The 20,500-nt window shown below is 42.4% G+C and overlaps 1 protein-coding gene and 1 pseudogene across 2 annotated transcripts in view; one reads left to right on the plus strand and one right to left on the minus strand.

Annotated features, from left to right (window-relative positions):
* Nucleotides 1–3,817, minus strand: part of CCDC175 (coiled-coil domain containing 175) — a 77,301-nt gene extending 73,484 nt beyond the window's left edge. For both annotated transcript variants that reach the window (XM_030319230.1, XM_030319229.1), the window contains exons 1-2: nt 3,658–3,817; nt 1,246–1,331 (exon numbers count right to left, since the gene is read on the minus strand). In XM_030319230.1, the coding sequence (XP_030175090.1) occupies nt 1,246–1,331; nt 3,658–3,817 (246 nt within the window). The remainder of the gene's footprint in view (nt 1–1,245; nt 1,332–3,657) is intronic.
* Nucleotides 3,818–17,167: 13,350 nt separating this feature from the next.
* On the plus strand, nt 17,168–18,602 carry LOC115516518 (annotated as a pseudogene).
* The last annotated feature ends 1,898 nt before the right edge of the window (nt 18,603–20,500 follow it).

The following is a 20,500-nucleotide window of genomic DNA, read 5'->3' on the forward strand; positions in this document are numbered from 1 at the left end:
CCTGAGAAATCCATTATATTTTATGAGTAATAAAAAGCAGATAACATAATTATATATATAGTATGATTGCTTTTCTGTAAAAAAAATTAAAATTCAAAACAGGCATCATCTATTCCCTGAAAGTGGGAAAGACATTCATCAGAGTTAATTATGATTATATTAATTTAGTTTATTATTTTATGATTATGCTGAGATCATGGTGGTTTTTACTTTCTTCCTTTTACTTGTCTATTTAAAAAAAAAATCCAGGGTAAACTTTCAGAATAGTGAAAATTTGTTACTTCCAAAAACGGAGATTTCACAGCTCAGATATTACATGGAGACATACTAGATACTTTTAAGAAGCAACAATAAATATTTTGAGCCCTTCAAACTTGGGAGAAAAACGTAACCAAAAAGACAAAGCAGAGGAAAAGGTTTCCATGGGACCACAGCGCAGCACCACACAGACGCCTAGTATTTCCATATATGTATTCAATTAAGTGGGATCCTGAAGTATAATGCTGTAGTATACATACACAACTATATATAATCACAGAAAAATATAATTATAAAAGAGGTGAACTTTTCTCAGCAGTCTGCGGACTCAAACTCATTTACTTTATGCCACATTTCTACATTTTTAGGTATTTGATGTATAGTAGATTTTTATTCAATATTTTAAAATCAAATGAAGAGACCTCGCCATTCTCACTCTGTGGGGAAAGCACTGGAAACATCATCCAGGGCCCAGGAGGGCCCAGTTTGTGACACTTCAAAAGGAAATTCTTTAAATATTTCTTTGATGGGGCCAAGTTAGCATAAAAAAGAGTTGCTTTGTTTTCACTGACTGGCACTGTCTGGTCAAATAATCTTTCAGCAGTTATATAAGAAATTGCTTATAACGAACTAAGTAAATTGGCACCATGCATGGTTTATACACTGGGGTCAAGCATTTGCCCACGTGGCCCACCCCTTCACTGAGCTCCTTTAGCACAGGTACTGCCTCTCCTAAGCAGGCCGGCCTCCATCCATACATAGCACAGGTCCTTAAGTCAGTGTCCTGAATGGAAAACCAGGCAACATTCCACAGCTGATAAACACTGGGGCAAATGCTCAGTAAATTGAAGTAGAAATTTTCTTCACTCAAGCAAAATAGTTTCCCTATTCATCTATTCAAGTGCCTTGAACAGAGGTGGTGCTAAATTAAAGGTTAATGAAGAAGTGGAAGATTGAAAAAAATAGCTCTTAGAGATAATACAATACCAATTTCTTAACAGCGATAGCAATGTCCTTAAGAAAGGTCCTAGCTTCTTCGTTGCATTTAAAATAGTCACTTTGCAGTGATTGTTCTAAAAAAGGAAAAAAATTAGAAAATGAAAGATCTCTTACGTGTTAGTCCAAATTCTATTTAACCTTTTAGATCTAGCTCAAATGCCTGCCCAGCTGAAAATTATATCTTCTATCTCTGAATTCTTCTAGTACTTAATATGAATCTCTTTTGAACATGTTTCCTATTTCATAATATTCTAACTTAGGTATATATTTTATGCTTCTTGAAGGCAAACCCTATCTTTGCATCTCTCATGATAGAAAGAGGGAATCTGTATAGAATGGGACAAAAAATTCAACAAATACTTAGGAAAGGAAGAAATGTAACAGGCCTATAATGTAGGTGTGAGAATGTTTTCATATACATATATTTGTATACATGTAAATATAATATTATGCAAAAAAACCCACTCATTTAATTAACTGTTTAAAAGTCCCTTATGTCACTTCTTTTTCTGTGCCAATATTTTAATCCTGGGATGAGAGTAAATGTTTGAAAATTGGTAGGTGGACGAACACAGAACTTCTAGCCCTTTTCATTCCCTGACATATGAAAAGTGTCTCCTTTCCCTCATACACCGTAAGTAGGAGGCACATGAGAAGAGAGGCTTGTGAAATATTAGCAATGGTAATGGAGACAAGATACATACTGAGTGGAAAGAAGGAAGGGAAAAGGATGAAAGGAAACAGGAGGGAGAACAGAGGAAGCTTTACTTACCTTGGCTCTGTCACCATTCAGGTGAACACCATTCATGTTTTACATGTATTATGTAAGTTGATTACTATAATCTTAGGATGACTCCCATGTCACAGGTGAGAAATCTGACTTTCGAGTTTATGTCATATGTTCATGGTCACAGAACACAGATAAGAGTCTAGATTCAACCCAAGTTGGTGTGACTCGAGTCCTTGCCCTTAATGGTCTCTACTCTCAGGAGAGTAGACAGCAATTTCTGCCCTGAGTTCTGGGGAGCATGGATTCTCTTAATGAACGAAGCTCTCAAACCAAGTGAAAATCAGTTACTGGGTTTGCAAACAAGTGTGCGTTAGGAAGAGACAGGCACTGCCTGTTATCTCCTTCCCCTTCTTCTAATGGAATGAATGAGCACAAGCTGTTCCCACTTGCAAACAGGCTGGAGAGCTGTGTATTTGATAACCTACACCTGAGGCTTCATGAAGTTTTTTTTTTTTTTTTTTTCCTACAAAAAACTTCCTTAAAGTCCAGAAATTATTCGCAGAAAAATATTTGCACATCGAAGTGCTGGGATTAAATGCACATGCAGATCTAGAGATGGAGTATAAAGAGATTTCAAGGCCCTAGCTCTATCATTTGGCAATGACCTTGGGCACCTGTAACTCATTTAGGTCTCTGGTGGTTAACATTCTTCATGATAATATTCATCCAAGCTTATCTCATAGGAATTGTGAAGTTAAATTAGTTCATCTAAGAAGAAAAAAAAGAAACTATCCCAAACTAATAGTAACATTATGATGAAAGTCAAGATGATTACCTTGAACCCATGAGAAGTTGATGTTAAAGAGAAGAGATGCTTTGTTGTTTGGCCTAAATGGTTTATGAGCTAAACAAGAAATGCCCTTTCTTGGACCATATCTTACCTTAAACTTAGGTGCCTTGATTGCAGGTTCAGCTTTCTAACTGAAGAGGCATTTTAACCTGGACCTATCCAAGGTATCATGTTTGCATCCACTAAATATTCATGTCTAATTTTCCTTGTCTAACACAACAGGAACTTCTTAAACACTCCCTTTCTTGTTTGCCTGTTAAATTCTCCACTTTACCGTGGCAAAATGTTGGAGGAAGTTAACTTGCAAAGAAAAGGCAAGAAGGGAGACGCTGAAATTAAATGCATAATCTTTTTTTCTTTTGTTTTTTTAAAAGTAGGCTTTGGCCCAACAGGGAGCCCAAGGTAGGGCTTGAGCTAAGGAATCTGAGATCAAAGGTCCACCCTTAACTCACCAAGCCACCCAGACACCCCTGAAATTAAATGCATCATCTAAATGCGGGTGGACACCCCAGTCTCAGGCAAATGGCAGTGGCCTGAGAGTTAAGGATTTGTCCAGGATTTGTCACCAGTCGCTAGTGTGAGCTGGGCCAAGTCACTTTAGTGGCACTAGAGCAGGAGAGCTGAACCCTGGGTCCCACCAAGCCGCCTCTCTCTCCCCCAAGGAACCTGAGGAGGCTCTGCTTCAGCCAGGGACTCCTGGGGTTCCCGCAGGCAGGTCCCCACTGAGGGAGGCTCCCCCCACCCCCCACCCCAACCAGTGCCAGCTAGACGCCACTTCCGAGGCCTCCTCCCTTCCTCCCTGCGCCCGCAGGCTTCTTACCCACAACAAAGAGCTGCTCCAGCGCAGCGGTCGCGACCGAGGAGCCCAGGGAGGAGGGGAAGGTGCATAACTCCAGGGAGGGGCCGGTGGAGACGGCTGCTGCCTGCAGCAGCACCTTCCCGCTGAACCCCAGCTCTGGGGACCAGGAGCTCAGGGCCATCTTGCTGCCCCTGCGCGTTGCCTACCAGGCCTGACGCCGCCGGGGCTGCCGGTTGCCACGGGCAACAGAGACGCGAAGGCCCCGGGCGCCCCCTGGGGTAGATACCTCCCAAGTAAAAGAACCTGAAGTTGAAAGAAATTTCAACCACAATAATTAAGCGATCCTGGAGGGCTGGGCCGCTCTTCAGCCGTCCTTTCCTCCTTCAGTTTGCATTTCTTTAGCCTGGGTCCCGGATTTCTCTTGGGCCACTGGAATCATACTAACGATCACTTTTGAACACACTTCTGTGTCAGGTACTACAGGATGAGCTTTCTGGACAGCAGCTGGCTTAATTTTCACAAAGGCTTTGTGAGGCAGGTTCAAGTACGATCTCCCCTTTTACAGTCGATGAAACAGGCAGGGGTGACTAAGTGATCTGCCCAGGGTGACAGAACATAATTTTGGATTTAAAGGGGAGTCTATGTAAATCTCTCCACTATGCTGCAAAAACCCTCTTCTAGAACCTTCCCTGTATCTTCTGGTCTATCACTGAGCACATTTTTACGTTGAATCAGTGATTCTCCTCTGTCTTCTTGTCAAACGATGAGCTCTTGGAGGCAGGAATATTATTTTTCTCTGCACCTCGAAAATTCCGCCCAGTGCCAGGCTCAGACTGAGGGCCACTGTTAGTTCCCCTTTCCTCTGATTGGTGAGAAATCAGCAAAGATGCTTTAATCCTCACCTTATAACTTAACAGATGGCAAAATCAAAATGATAGTAACAATGACAACAGCCATCATTTGTTAAATGCTTACTACGTTCGGGCACCTCCTAAGTCCTTTACAGTAACCCATTTAACGTTTAAAATATCTTCTGAGCTAGGTATTATTTCCCACTTTCAAAGGACGACACTGAGCCTATGCCCTGAGTCACTATGCTATACTGCCTTGGAGAAGACGTGGCACACCAGTAACAAAACTAGTTCCAGAATCCAGACCTCCTTCCAGGGAGAGCCATATCCTGGCCGTGAACACTCTCCTGGGTCCCCTCTTCTGCTAGTCTTGGTCTATTGGCATTCAGATCTCTCCCTGCTTTTCTGTGCACCCCTCTGTGTGGCAGGGGCCAAAACCTGGAAACTACATTTCTCAAATACTCTTGCCAGATGGTTTCCTACGGTCCACCAACAGGGGACACTAATGGGACGTTAGCGGGCTGGAAGCCATTCTCCAGGAGTGGCAGTTTCAGACCACCATAGTTGAGTGCAAGTCCCAGCCGTTTTGGTGGCTGCAGAGATGACAGGAGTGGGAGCCACCGCCTCCTGCAGTCTGCAACTGCTCGGCAGTCAGCGTGGGTGTGTGGGCATGGTGCAGGGCTGTGGCAGCTCTGTGGGTTCTTTATGTCCCCTTGGGTTCCTACAGACCTGTAGCTCTTTCTTTCTTTCTTTCTTTCTTTCTTTCTTTCTTTCTTTCTTTCGAGAGAAAGAGAGGGTGCAAGTGAGCGAGGGGCAGAGAGAGAGAGAGAAGTGGGACTCACCCAGGGGTCATACTTTACCCAGAGCAGGGCTTGGGCTCACCCTAAACGGGAGACAAGCTTGCCTGATGTGGGACTTGAACTCACCAACTGTGAGATCATGACCTGAGCCAAAGTCAGATGCTCAATGACGGAGCCACCCAGGCACCCTAAATTCCTCTATCCTTGAGCTACCTAGACTGGACCATCCCAAGCCAACCTTTATGCTGTTACCAGAATGTTCTTTCTACTACCTCATTTGGACCACATTGCTCTCATTGTCTATGAATGAGGACAATCCCTAAGGGGGCATTCAGTGCCCCCTTCCACCCTTACTGGATTTTTTTTTTTTTAGATTTTATGACATTTTATGTCTATTTCCTTCTTGTTCCTATTCTTTTTCCTGAACATGCTTTCTGAGGTATTTCCAGCTTCTACTTTGACTCATAGTTCCTTTTATGTGGGATGACCTTTACAAAATCCAAACCATCCTTTTCAAAAGGAACTTTATTAATCCCCAAATAGAAATCTAGGCAAACAACATGAACAAGCACTTCATAAAAGAAAAAAAAATCCCATATTGAAGGAACATTTAAAGAAATTAGCAGTCAAAAAAAATTAATGCACCCATTTTCCTCATCATATTGTTAAGATTAAAAATAATAATAATTCAAAATGTTGACACTAGGAGTGTGAATAGTATACTATACCTTGTCCTCCAGACAATTTGGAAATACACATAAGAAGTCTTAGCATATAGCAATACTTCTAAGAACTGTTTCTTAAAAAATCATTACAGGTGTATCCACGGACACTAGCATGATCTTGTTTATTTCAGTTCTATTTTAAATAGTAAAATATTACAAAGAGCCAAAATGGTTTATGGTAGGACATTGGTTTTATTTTTTATTTATAATTTTTTTCAAACGTTTATTTATTTTTGAGAGAGAGAGAAAGAGCATGAGCAGGGGAGGTGCAGAGAGAGAGAGAACAGAGGATCCAAAGTGGGCTCTGTGCTGACAGCAGTGAGTCTGATGTGGGGCTCGAGCTCAGGAGCCATGAGATCATAATCTGAGCTGAAGTCAGACGCTTAACGAACTGAGCCACCCAGGTGCCCTGGGACACTGGTTTTAAATAATCCAAGGGACAGCTGTGTGACATATCCTGCGAGAGGCAGGCCACCCTGTAGTTCAGAGCATGTTATGAGGTAAAGTGAGAACTACCACTAACCAGATGAGTGTCTCTTGAGCAACTTCATCTCTCTATGGATGCCCTCCAGGGTCCTGGTTCTGAAGGGATGGTGGTGGTTATAATAGTTCTTAGTCCACGGGATTGTTGTAAGGATTAAATTATGTCAGCATTTAATGCTGTGTTCAACACATGACATATACTCAAAAAACACTAATGGCAAAATAATAATGTGGTAGCTATTAAAAATAATGGGTAGAAATTTACACCCACACACACCCACACACACAGTTCCCATGAGGTTAAGTGGAAAAAGCAAGTAGCAAAAGAGAGGTGTAATATTCAATTTTTATATATCCATATAAATGAATACAATGTATACAGGTATATATCTCTATATGCATATGCATGGGACATGGTCTGGAAAGAATTATTCAGTAAAACGTTCACTGTAGTTATTCCTGGTTAGTAAAATCATGGGTGTGTGTGGTAGGTAAAATAATGACTCCCCAAAATGTCCTTATCCCTGGAACTTCTGACTCTGTTATGTTACATGGTAAGGGGTAATTAAAGCTGCAGATGGAATTAGGGGTTATAATCAGTAGACCTTGAGATAGGGAAAGTATTCTAGATTATCCAGATGGGCCCAGTGTAACCACAAGAGTCCCTAGAAATGGAAGGAGGGAGACAGGAGAATCAGTATCAGAGTTAGAGATTTAAAGACACTGCCTTGCTGCCTTTAAGGAGGATGAAGGGCCATGAGCCAAGGAATGCAGGTGGCCTCTAGAAAGTGGAAAAGGAAAGGAAAGAGATTCTCCCTTTAAATTTCCAGAAGAAACATAGCCCCGCAGACCCCTTGACTTTTAGCCCAGTGAGACTTCTAAATTTTTTTTTTTTCAACGTTTATTTATTTTTTTGGGACAGAGAGAGACAGAGCATGAACGGGGGAGGGGCAGAGAGAGAGGGAGACACAGAATCGGAAACAGGCTCCAGGCTCTGAGCCATCAGCCCAGAGCCCGACGCGGGGCTCGAACTCACGGACCGCGAGATCGTGACCTGGCTGAAGTCGGACGCTTAACCGACTGCGCCACCCAGGCGCCCCCCAGTGAGACTTCTAAAGTCCAGAAGTGTAAGATAATAAATCTGTGTTGTATTAAGCCTTTAAGTTTGTGGTAATTTGTTACAGCAGCCATAGGAAACTAATCCATTGGGTAATGTGAACTTTTTTCTTCACAGTATTTCTGTATTTAAATATTTTTCCATAAGCATGTATACCTTTGTAGTTAGAAAAAAAAGTAAAGCTTTTTAAAATAAAAACATAAAGAAAACATATGCTTAATATGATTGTCTAAAAAAATTTTCTGATCCTTCAGTAGCTATAGATGCTGTTCACTGAGTCAAAAGCCACATCTCACTTCTCTTATGCATGTTTTTTACTTCAGTAATACAGATAGATTTATGTTTCACTTAATATTTTTTAAGTTTATTTATTTATTTTTTTTAGTAATTTCTATATCCAGTATTGGGCTCAAACTCATGACCCAGAGATCAAGAGTTGGATGCTCTTCCAGTTGAGCTAGTCAGGTGCCCCTGTTCCAGTTATTTTTTTTTTCAAATTTTTAGTTATATCCTAGTTAGTTAACATATAGTCTAATCCTGGTTTCAGGAGCAGAATTTAGTGATTCATCACTTACATATAATACCCGGTGCTCATCACAACAAGTGGCCTCCTTCATACCCATCACCCATTTAGCTCATCCCCACTCACATCCCTCCATCAACCATCAGTTTGTGTTTGTTCTCTATTATTAAGAATCTCTTATGGTTTTCTTCCCTCTCTCTTTTTTCCCTTCCCCACGTTCATTTGTTTCCTAAATTCCACGTATGACTGAAATCATATGACATTTGTCTTTCTCTGACTGACTTATTTCACTTAGCATAATACATTCTACTTCCATCCATGCTATTGCAAATGGCAAGATTTCATTCTTTTTTATCACCGAGTAGTATTCCATTGTTTATATAAACCACATCTTTATCCATTTATCGGTTGATGGACATTTGGGTTCTTTCCATAGTTTGGCTGTTGTTGATAATGCTTCTATAAACATTGGAGTGCATGTGCCCCTTTTAATCTGTATTTTTGTATCCTTTGGATTAATACCTGGTAGTGCAGTTGCTGGGTTGTAGGGTAGTTCTATTTTTAACTTTTTGAGGAACCTCCATACTGTTCTCCAGAGTGGCTGCACCAGTTTGCCTTCCCAACAACAGTGTAAGACAGTTGCCCTTTCTCTGCACCCTCACCAACATCTGTTGTTTCCTGTGTTGTTAATTTTAGCCATTCTGACAGGTGTTAGGTGGTATCTCATTGTGGCTAACAGACACATGAAAAGATGCTCCCCATCACTCATCATCAGGGAAATACTAATCCAGTTGATATTTTTAAGGCAGACTTTTGCTCGATAGCCAGGACCACATATTAGAATTCCCCAGTCCTATGCTGAAATTGATTTTTATTTATGGCTAACAAGTTGTTTCTGTTTACCTTTCACTGCTAACAGGGCCAAGAAAACCCAACTGCTGCCTGGAGTTTGACCCCTCAGTTGCATAGGAATATATATCCCCCTGTATTTAGGCTCATTGCAGTTTCTGCAGTATCCGATGTTTACATGCTCTTTGAGGATGATACCTCAAATTCTTAATTGTGTTTCTAGACCCTGGGTTAGACCTGGCCCACATACCATTCTTGATAGATGTCTCAAGCATCTCACATTTGGAAAGTGGTTGCATGTTGTAGGGCTTGCATGCAACATCTCACATCTGGAAAGGGTTGTATGTTTGTTTAGTGTATCAAGATCCATGATGGTTCAGTACTCGACCATGCTCAAATCCTTGAGAAGTGAGACTTCTAGCAAACTGAGTCTCTGTCGTCCTCACTCTTAATGTTACCAGTGCCAATGCAGGGCCTAATATCTGGCACATGGCCTTGCCTCCCCATCGGTGGTTGGTCAATAGGATCTCTTTATCAGTTTGCCATCGTTAGCATGTTGTCTTTCATCGTCAGGCTTGTTTCTTCATGGTCACAGATGGCTATTGTAACCCCAGACATCATGCCCTTGTACAAATCAGGAAGAAGTGGAAAGGGGCCACATGTAGAAGCCCCTCTTCTCTTTCACCAGGGAAGGAAATCTTCCCAGCTTCCTTCCAACACACTTATGTCTCAATAGCCAGAGCTGGGTCACAAGGTCACCCACAAAAGGGACGTTTACAACCATGAGTGTCTGGATTTCCAGCTTCTGTGGAGTTGACAAGAGAAGAGGCTTCCAAATAGCTAGAGGATTACCAATGGAATGTCACCCATACATGGGTTCTCCAGACTAATATTTATCATCTGCAACATCAGGCCCAAACCAGTTGGTTGGGTGGGCCTTTCCTAAGGGTTGCAAGGGAATCAGTGAAGCTTCTAGGATTGAATAGAAAGGACGTCTTGGGGGCGCCTGGGTGGCTCAGTAGATTAAGTGTCCGACTTTGGCTCAGGTCATGATCTCACGGTTCGTGAGTTCAAGCCCCATGTCAGGCTCTGTGCTGACAGCTCAGAGCCTGGAGCCTGCTTCAGATTCTGTGTCTCCCTCTCTCTCTGCCCTTCCTCTACTTGTGCTGTCTCTTTCTTTCAAAAATAAGTAAACGTTAAAAAAAAAAATAAAAAAAGAAAGCATGTCTTGGTTCTCCCCTATATTGGTAGGATCTCCCCCATTTAAGCCTTCACATGGATTTTATGCCTAGGTAAGCAAGATGGTTATACATTAAACAAAGATTCCCTACCCCTGGGACTTCTCGCAGCTTCTAAAGTGCTTATCTCAAAGTTAGGCTATAATTCTCAGCTTCAGTGACTCCATCACACAGTCATTTGTGGCAAAATGGTAGGAAGAGCAAGTCCCCTAGTTAATGCCAGATTGTTAGAGAAGCAAACAGAAGGATTAGTGCCCCCTGATGGGAGTTATGCCAAACCAGGAAAACAAGGCATTACCAAAGAAGGGTAGACCATGTTGGTGTTTGGAGCAGCACGTGATTAAGAGTTCTCCTTTTCAGGGGCACCTGGGTGGCTTAGTTGGTTAAATATCCAACTCTTGATTTTGGCTCAGGTCATGATCTTGTGGTTCATTGGGTCAAGCCTCACCTTTGGCTGTGTGCTAACATCAGAGATGCTTGGGATTCTCTCTCTCCCTCTCCCTCTCTCTGCTCCTCCCCCACTTGCACTTGCATTCACTCTCTCTCTCTAACAAATATTTTTTTTAAAAAAAGAGTTCTTTTCGACTTTGTCTCTTGACTACTTGTTTTCATCCATCAACGGCAATTTCTTAGGGCTAGACAGATTTGGATCAAATAGTGATGGCATCATTTGCTAGCGATTTTAGATTGGCTTGGGTAGTTTCACCTCTTAATCTCCATTCTTCATTTGAAAAATGGGATTTTACACACTGGGATTCTGAAGTTTAAGCAGAATAATGATGTCCTTACCACAGACCCCATGCTATTTCCTATCTTTTCCTTCCACTAAATGGAAAATAAAAAACATTTCTTCTGGGGGTGCCTGGGTGGCTCAGTCGGTTGAGTGTCCGACTTCGGCTCAGGTCACGATCTCACGGCTCGTGAGTTCGAGCCCCGCGTCAGGCTCTGTGCTGACAGCTCGGAGCCTGGAGCCTGCTTCATGTTCTGGGTCTCCCTCTCTCTCTCTGCCCTCTCCTGCTCACGCTGTCTCTTTCTGTCTCTCAAAAATAAATAAGATAAACATTAAAAAAATTTTTTTTAAAAACAAAACATTTCTTCTGAAATACAAATTCTAATGTCCTTTCTGTCCCCCTCACCTTATTTAAACCTCTCGGTCATTCAAACATTAGTGAAAATTGTTGTAATTAAATCAAAAGTTGCTGTCCCAGAGGTGGGAAGTCAGTTTTGTTTCCATGTCCTGTCTATTGGATGGCAGGGACTGCCTGGCGTGCTCAGTTAGGGAGAGTTTTGAGGGCAAACATTGGCACAAAGGGAAAGAGCCTGCCAGGCACCAGAGAAAGCCATGGTTGCACATGAGCCAACATCTGACTTATTGGTTCACGTGTTGATTGGGTGCTTGCTGTGTGCTGAACATTGTGCGAGCACTGGGCACATACAACAGAGGCCTATAGGTGGCATCGGGGAAGGCCTCTCTGAGGAACGGACACCTGAGCCATGAGAAGGAGCCGGATTTCTCTTGTTACTCTCTTAGCGAAGGAAAATCAGGGTTCGGAGAGACAGAACACAAAAAGAGTACAGTGAAAGAAGAAGAGGAAGGTGAGAGAGTAGAGGTAGGAATCTGGAGATGTCAGCTGTCAATCTCACAAGGTCCTCCTTTCTTTTTGTTATGCCTAGAAGTTTACTTTCTCTGATGAATCCAGGTCAATTGGGCTTTGTCACATCCTAACACTCTAATCAGTGCTTTGACTAAACACATGGATAAGATCTGTCCTCTGTTCTCAAGAAAATGGCCCAGAAGTTAGGGGAAAAGGGTAGCTTTTGAAGTACAGTTCACAACCAAGTGTAATTCCTGTATGGTATAGTGTGGTATCACACCTCCAAAGCATTTTGTGCTTTTACAACATGTGCATTTTATAACTGCTGCCATGAGTTATGTAGTTCTTTATCATCATTCTCCAGGGCAATTATTATGATTATCTTATTTTTCAGAAAATCACACCAAGATGAGAGTCAATCATCTTGGGGATAACCTTGGGACAATGACAGAACAATCCTTCTGACTCCAAGTCTGAGACACATTCAGCTCTACCAGAGCTGTTTTGTGACTCCCCAACCAGGGCAGGGAGCTGGGGCTGGGGTGGGGACGTCAGCAGAGTCACGGAGTGTGGCCAGTGAGCATGGGGCGCATGGAGAGGAGAAGCAGGAGCCCACCAGAAACTTGGGTGGTGATTTCACCGTAAAGGGCCTCGAATTCTAAGCTCAGGAGTTTGGATTTTATGCTTCCGGCCCTGCTGCTGTGAGAATGTTGATGGAGAGCAGATTAAGCTGCTCCCTGCTGGCAGCTGCTTGGTAGTTGTTTATTTTTGCCTAAGGTAACATTTTCTGGTATACAGAATGTCATTATTTTTTTAAATTTTTTTTTTCAACGTTTTTTATTTATTTTTGGGACAGAGAGAGACAGAGCATGAACGGGGGAGGGGCAGAGAGAGAGGGAGACACAGAATCGGAAACAGGCTCCAGGCTCTGAGCCATCAGCCCAGAGCCTGACGCGGGGCTCGAACTCACGGACCGCGAGATCGTGACCTGGCTGAAGTCGGACGCGTAACCGACTGCGCCACCCAGGCGCCCCCAGAATGTCATTATTAATTACAGGCATTGTGATATTTTCAAGTGAGCATCTGAAGAGTAATTAGAAATTAAATTGGGCCTGAAACAACAATGCCATATTTAGCAAGAATGTCATTCTTCTCTGAAGTCCCTGATGTTTCAGGTGGCATCCTTATTTAGAAAGTTAGCAATGATTGGGGCACCTGGGTATCTCAGTCCGTTAAACGACTAACTCTTGATTTCAGCTCAGGTCATGATCTCACGGTTTGTGGGTTCAAGCCCCATGTCAGGCTCTTTGCTGACAGTGTGAAGCCTGCTTCAGATTCTCTCTCCCTCTGTCTCTGCTCCTCCCCCACTCTCTCTGTCTTAAAAATAAGTAAACATTAAAAAAATCTTAGAAAGGCAGCAATGATGGTATGAATATAGCAATGAAGGTAACACTTAGCATTTTTTCTAGATATTTCCAACACTCAAGATCTTTAAGTAGCAGTATTCTTATTTTCCTTATTTTAATCTATTTAATTTTTAGAAAAATTTTTTAATGTTTATTTTTGAGGGAGAGAGAGCACAAGCTGGGGAGGGGCAGAGTGAGGGGGACACAGAATCCCAAGCAGACTCAGGCTCTGAGCTGTCAGCACAGAGCCAGACACGGGCCTTGAACTCATAGATCATGAAATCATGACCTGAGCCAAAGTCGGTCGCTTCACTGACTGAGCCACCCAGATGCCCCAATGTAATTATTTTTAAAAAGTGTTTTAGATACGATGATTCATCTGAAGATGATTCAGTAAAGATCACTGGAGTAGGTAAGCTCTCCATTTGATTTAAAAATCTGTCCTCTCTCTCTTTTTTGTCTTTAGCAAATTTAGAAAATGTCAGATAACACTGGCTGACTGTTCTTTCCATATATGGCTGCAGTTGAGATTTTCCAGATTCATTTGGAAAATAAAAATATAAGTAAGTCATTCCAGCTTTCAATCCCATTCCTTCCCACCCCCTCAAGGACCTTTCTCAATCAGCTCCCCCTCACCTCATGTCTTAGTCAGAACTCTTGCCCAGGCATCTTACTAAACCCTTCTGCCACCCTCCCTCTCTGTTTCCCGTCATTACCAAACTTCTTAAGTGTGGTCTACATCTGGGCAGTCGTGCATCCCTTCACCATGAATTCTGAATTGCCTCCTCATCTTCTAACAGCCTTTCCTCAAGCCCATTCCCACCCATCTTCTTTCCTGAAGGATTCAATATCATTACCCACTTTCCCCAGACCTTCTCTAGAAATTCATTCCTCATTGGTCAGAACCAACCTATTCCCCCTTCACTTCCCCTCTCTCTGGCTTCTCATCTTCTTCCTCCTGTTTGTTACAAGGGGGTGATATGCCTGGGCTCCATCCTTGGTCTTCTCTTCATGCTCTCTAAACTCCTCCCTCTACGGAAATGAATCTACACAAATAACTCTCAGGGTGTATCTCTTGCCCAACGTCTCCCGAAACTACTGGTCTTGTAGACTAAACATCTTCATCCGGCTGTGCTGCAGCATGTCGAAGTCAACTGTTCAAGATCAAAGTCTTCATTGCAGGTGGTTTCTCTGCCTACTGAGATGCCAGCCCATCTCAGAGCTGTCTCATTCATAAGTTCTTCCTTGATCCCAATAATCTCAGAGCCTCCAAAGCACTTTGTTCAAACTTTTCATGGATGGCAATTATCCTAGACTGAGTGGTCTTATAGTTTTCTGTGTAGTTTTTCTGTAGAATTTATTACTAAATAGCTTGGTAACCTTTCTGCCTGAATTTTCTCATCTGTAAAATGGGGCCTTCATTGTAACGTACTCACGAGAATTAAGCAAATTAATATAAAGTGTTTAAAACAATGCCTGGAACAAAATGAGCCACTCCATAAATTTAGTTGTTGCTATTATCTCTATACTAAGAACTCTTTAAAAGAGAGGACTGTGTTTTACAACTCTTTGAATCTCTTGTAGCACCCAGCATAGCAATTCGCACGTAACAGATGCTTAAGATATTACTGAAATGGATAATAGGAAAAGAGCCATGTATTCAGAATTTTTAAAAATATATAATTCAGGGGCACCTGGGTGGCTCAGTCAGTTGGGCGTCCGACTTCGGCTCAGGTCATGATCTCCCAGCTTGTGAGTTCGAGCCCCGCGTCGGGCTCTGTGCTGACAGCTCAGAGCCTGGAGCCTGCTTCAATTCTGTGTTTCCCTCTCTTTCTGCCCCCACCCTGCTTGTGCTCTCTGTCTCTCATAAATGAATAAACGTTAACAATTTAAAAAAATATATGTATATATAATTCAAAATCTTCTGCAGTTCAGCATTTATTAGAAAAAAATACTAGAGGAAAAAGGCAACTTCTTCAGGGTCTCATACCACTTTTATATCCAGGTCAGTATGGCAAGAACTGACATTCATGAAGACATTAATGATCATTGCTATTACAAGATCCTGAAGGACATTTTGAATCACCAGATTCTAAGTCAATTGGTTCTAAGATTGGTTCCAAGTTAATTTTATTATACCTGAATTATTATTCAATTTTTATTTAAAAATGGTAACTTGAGGCGCCTGCGTGGCTCAGTTGATTAAGCTTCCGACTTCAGCTCAGGTCATGATCTCAAGGTTGGTGAGTTCGAGCCCCGCGTCAGGCTCTGTGCTGACAGTTCGGAGCCTGGAGCCTGCTTCGGATTCTGTGTCTCTCTAACCCTCCCCACTTGAGCTCTGTCTCTCTCTCAAAAATAAATAAACATTTAAAGAAAAAATGGTAACTCTTACTTAACCATGATTTCACAGTCAATGAGATTTCTGATTTCTCAGTTTTGCCAGATGAATGAGCTTCTGAAGTTGAAAAATGAATTGTCACAGCGGCTTGAGCTATTACGATTTCTTTTTCTGTTGCAATGTGGATGCGTGTTACGGTTTAGGATGAATGTGTGTGTAAAATTAAGTCATGGTATAGAGCTCTTTAAGATTTGTGCACTTTCTTTTTTGCCCCTGTTGATGGCAGGGTTGTTAGGTAATGCCTGAATAAGTACCTTCTTCTTTTAATCACAAAGGTCAAAGCAGCAAAATTGTGTGTTTGGGAAAATACTCCACCCTCTGCGGTTAAGCCTTTGGAATTTGTATGTTCTTCCAATAAATGCCCATTTATGGTTCATATACTTTAGTGATTTTCTTTACTAGCAACCAAAGAGTCTTGCTGAGTCAGCACTGCTTCTGAGCTAGAGACTGTAGGGAGAGGGGCAGAGAAACACAGGAAAGACAGTGTCACTCAATGGTAAGAGCCCAGACAAACAGGGTTCCAAGTCCTTGCTTTATCACTTGGTAGTTGTGTAAACTTGTGTCAGTTATTTAAACATCTTTAGTTACAGTTTACTCATTTGGACAATACATATAAAAATATTAATCATGTAGGATTTTGAAATTCTGAGGATTAGAAACGATGTTTGTAAAGAGCCCAGCATAGTGTCTGACTCAATGATGCCATATCATTGCTAAAAGGTGTCATTTAATAGCCTTAAAATAATTGTTTTAAAATGATCTATTAACTAATAAATCAGATAGCTAAATTACATATATATTAGTCAATTGGCTCAAAACATTTAATATAATAACCAACTTGGAATTTAAAGAACGCAAATAAAACTAAGGTAAATGTTTGTAAAAATGAAAAAAGTTAAATGTACTTTACCTAGTAAGAAACCCTATAAGCCCAGGAGAAAATGCTCTTGGTTTAGCACTGTTCTTCCCAATGTAGGTAGGGAGATTAAAGACTCTGCCATAAACTAGGCACCCACATGGGTTCACGCAGATAACCTAACAGAACATAATAGAGTCCCTGAAGAAATCTCCACCTATTCTGTTAGGAATATATTTTGTGGTAGCCAGCATCTGGGTGTTCCCTCCCACTGAGGGGAAACAAAAAGCCACGGGCTACATTCCATTAAGCAAAAAGGAAGACGGTATCAATTTGCCATCAAGAGATTATAGAGGGATAGATTCCCACGATGCGGGGCTCAAACCCACAAACCGTGAGATCATGACCTGAGCTGAAGTCGGATGCTTAACTGACTGAGCCACCCAGCGCCCTTTAAATTCCCTTTTGATTTCCTTTTTGACCCAGTGATTGTTCAAGATTGTATTGTTTAATTTCCACATATTATGTGAGTTTTCCCATTTTCTTGCTTTTAATGATTTCTAGTTTCATTCCATTGTGGTCAGAAATGATACATGGTATAATTTTATCTTCTTAAATTTGTTAAGACTTGTTTTGTCAGTGATTCTGCGTGCGATTGGAGCGCACGTTGGCCGCTTTCTTCTCCGCTGTTTAAGCCTTCAGCCTTGCTGCCATTGAATTGCCAAGATGTCGCTTTCTAATAAGCTGACTCTGGACAAGCTGAACGTGAAGGCGAAGTGGGTCATCATGAGAGTGGACTTCAACGTTCCAGTGAAGAACAACCAGAGAACAAACAACCGGAGAATCAAGGCTGCCATCCCAGGCATCAAATTCTGCTTGGACAATGGAGCTAAGTCACTTGTTCTTATGAGCCATCTGGGCCCGCCTGATGGTGCCCCCACGCCTGACAAGCCAGTTGCTTGGAGCCAGTTGCTGTAGAACTCAAATCTCTGCTTGGCAAGGATGTTTTATTCTTAAAGGACTGTGTGGGCCCAGAAGTGGAGAAAGCTTGTGCTGACCCAGCTGCTGGGTCTGTCATCCTGTTGGAGAGCCTCTGCTTTCATGTGGAGGAAGAGGGGAAGGGAAAAGACGCTTCTGGGAATAAGGTTAAAGCTGAGCCAGCCAAAATAGAAGCCTTCCAAGCTTCACTTTCCAAGCTAGGAGATGTCTATGTCAATGATGCTTTCGGCACTGCTCACCGAGCCCACAGCTCCATGGTGGGAGTCAATCTGCCACAGAAGGCTGGAGCTTTTCTTGATGAAGAAGGAGCTGAACTACTTTGCCAAGGCCTTGGAGAGCCCAGAGCGACCCTTCCTGGCCATCCTGGGCGGAGCTAAAGTTGTAGACAAGATCCAGCTGATCAATAATATGCTGGACAAAGTCAATGAGATGATTATTGGTGGTGGAAGGGCTTTTACCTTCTTCCTTAAGGTGCTCAACAACATGGAGATTGGCACTTCTCTGATGAAGAGGAAGCCAAGATCGTCAAAGATCTGATGTCCAAAGCTGAGAAGAATGGTGTGGAAATTACCTTGCCTGTTGACTTTGTCACTGCTGAAAAGTTTGATGAGAATGCCAAGACAGGGCAAGCCACTGTGGCCTCTGGCATAACTGCTGGCTAGATGGGCTTGGATTGTGGTCCTGAGAGCAGCAAGAAGTATGCTGAGGCAGTCGCTCGGGCTAAGCAGATTCTGTGGAATGGCCCTGTGGGCGTATTTGAATGGGAAGCTTTTGCCCAAGGAACCAAAGCCCTCGTGGATGTGGTGGTGAAAGCCACTTCCAGGGGCCGCATCACCATCATAGGTGGTGGAGACACTGCCACTTGCTGTGCCAAATGGAACACAGAGGATAAAGTCAGCCATGTGAGCCCCGGGGGTGGTGCCAGTTTAGAGCTCCTGGAAGGTAAAACCCTTCCTGGGGTGGATGCTCTCAGCAGTGTTTAGTACTTTCCTGCCTTTTGGTTCCTGTGCAAAGCCCCTAAGTCAACTTAGCACCTGTTGCATCTCTACTTGGCATTAGCTAAAATCTTCCCCCATGTCAAGATTCCGCTAGTGGCTAAGAGATGTAATGCCAGGAACCCTTAAAACAGTTGCACGGCATCTCAGCTCTTCTTTACCGCACCAAGATACCATCTGAATTTCTTAGTGACTAAACCGTTGTGCATTCTAGATTGCATATATTTATATTTTGCCTGTTAAAAGAAAATGAGCTGTGTTAGCTTCCCTTTTCGAAGTAGCTTATTCTGATTAGCTTTGTCGTTGTTTCACTACTCAGCATGGAAATAAGATGAAATTCTAACTGTGGGTAGGTAGGGAGACAAAGTTGGTGATCTATTCAATAAATAATAAAAGCATCCATTGAAACTGGAAAAAAAAAAGACTTGTTTTGTCACCTAACATGTGACCCATCATGGAGAATGTTCCATGTGCACTTGAGAAGATTGTGTATTCTTCTGCTGTTGGGTGAAAAGTTCTGTATATGTCTGTTGGGTCTATTTGGTCTCTAGTGTTGTTCAAGTCCCTTGTTTCTTCCAATCTTTCTGTCTGGGTGTTCTGCCCATTATTGAATGTAGTGTGTTGAAGTCTCCTACTATTATTGTTTATTGGCAATGTATACTTTCATATCTGTCAATATTTGTCTTGCATATTTAGATGTTCTGATATTGGATGCATATATCTTTACAACTGTTATATGTCCCTGTTAAACTGACCCTTTCATCATTATATAATGACCTTCTTTGTCTCTAAATATAGTTTTTGACCTAAAATCTACTTTACAAACCAGTTTCATACTTGAGTCTCTTGTGTTGCTGTTTAGTGTCCTTTCATTTCTACTTGAACGCCCCCCCCCCCCCCACCCTTTAAAAGCCAGAAGGAGCTCATTCCAGTAGAATCCCTTTAGAAGGAAACTGTGGCCTAGCATACAAAAGAATTCATTTCAATTTATTCATCAAAGAAAAAGTGAACTGACTCTGTAATGTTGAATGTATCAAAAAGAAAAAAAATCATTTTGAGGAGCTTAAATATGGTGCCCAGTATAAAGCAGTAGAGAAGCAGGTTGGAATCTGAAGGCAAATGGCCCTTTTGCCTGGATCAGCAGAGCACTAAACCACTACTACAATGGCTAACACCAAAACACCAGTGGTGGCTCTTTCATGTCCCCTACCTCTTCTCTGTACTCTAATGAGAGTGCTAAAGTTTGGGTGCTGGGAGCTCTCTTCAAGGACAGTGTGGTGATTACTAGAAGCCTGTAGTAGTGAAGTGAGGTCCAGCATTCGGCCACACTCAAGTACCTTTGAGTAAGAAAGGAGCCAGTTCACTTCTTTTCAGCAGTACTTCCCTAGTGGGGAACAAGGGGAGAAATAGTCTGGGCTCTACACAGGAGGCAAAGTCTTCAAAATGGCATAAGGGCCATTGTGAGGCCTCGGGTGGTGTGATGCGTCGAATTGTGTCCTGCCAAAAAAGAGACCTTGAAGTCCCTAATCCAGTACCTCGGAATACGGCCTTATTTGGAAATAGGGTCTTTTACAGAGACAATCAAATTAAAGTGAGGTCACAAAGGGGTACCCTGATCCACCATGATTGCTATCCTTATGAAAAGAGGAAATCTGGATACAGAGAGGAGACCGTGGGAAGACACACAGGGAGGAGATGGCCATGTGCCTGCAGTGATGTATCTACAAGCCAAAGAGCACCATGCAATGCTGGCAGAGGTAAGGAAGGACTCTCCCCTAGAGCTATCAGAGAGAACATGGCCTTGCCAACACCTTCACTTCAGACTTCTAGCCCCCAGAACTGTGAGGGAGTAAAGTTCTATTGCTTTAAGTCATCCAGTTTTTGGCATTTTGTTAGGGCAACCCCAGAAAACTAACACAGGTGGGGAAAGAGGACCTTTACTCCTGAAACGAGCCATAAGGCATACCACAGCTTCTGTGTCTCCCTACCCTGTGTTTGTTTGGCTCATCCATAGGCCGTAAAATTTTTG

Source organism: Lynx canadensis, chromosome B3, assembly GCF_007474595.2.
Source record: "Lynx canadensis isolate LIC74 chromosome B3, mLynCan4.pri.v2, whole genome shotgun sequence".
NCBI lineage: Eukaryota > Metazoa > Chordata > Mammalia > Carnivora > Felidae > Lynx > Lynx canadensis.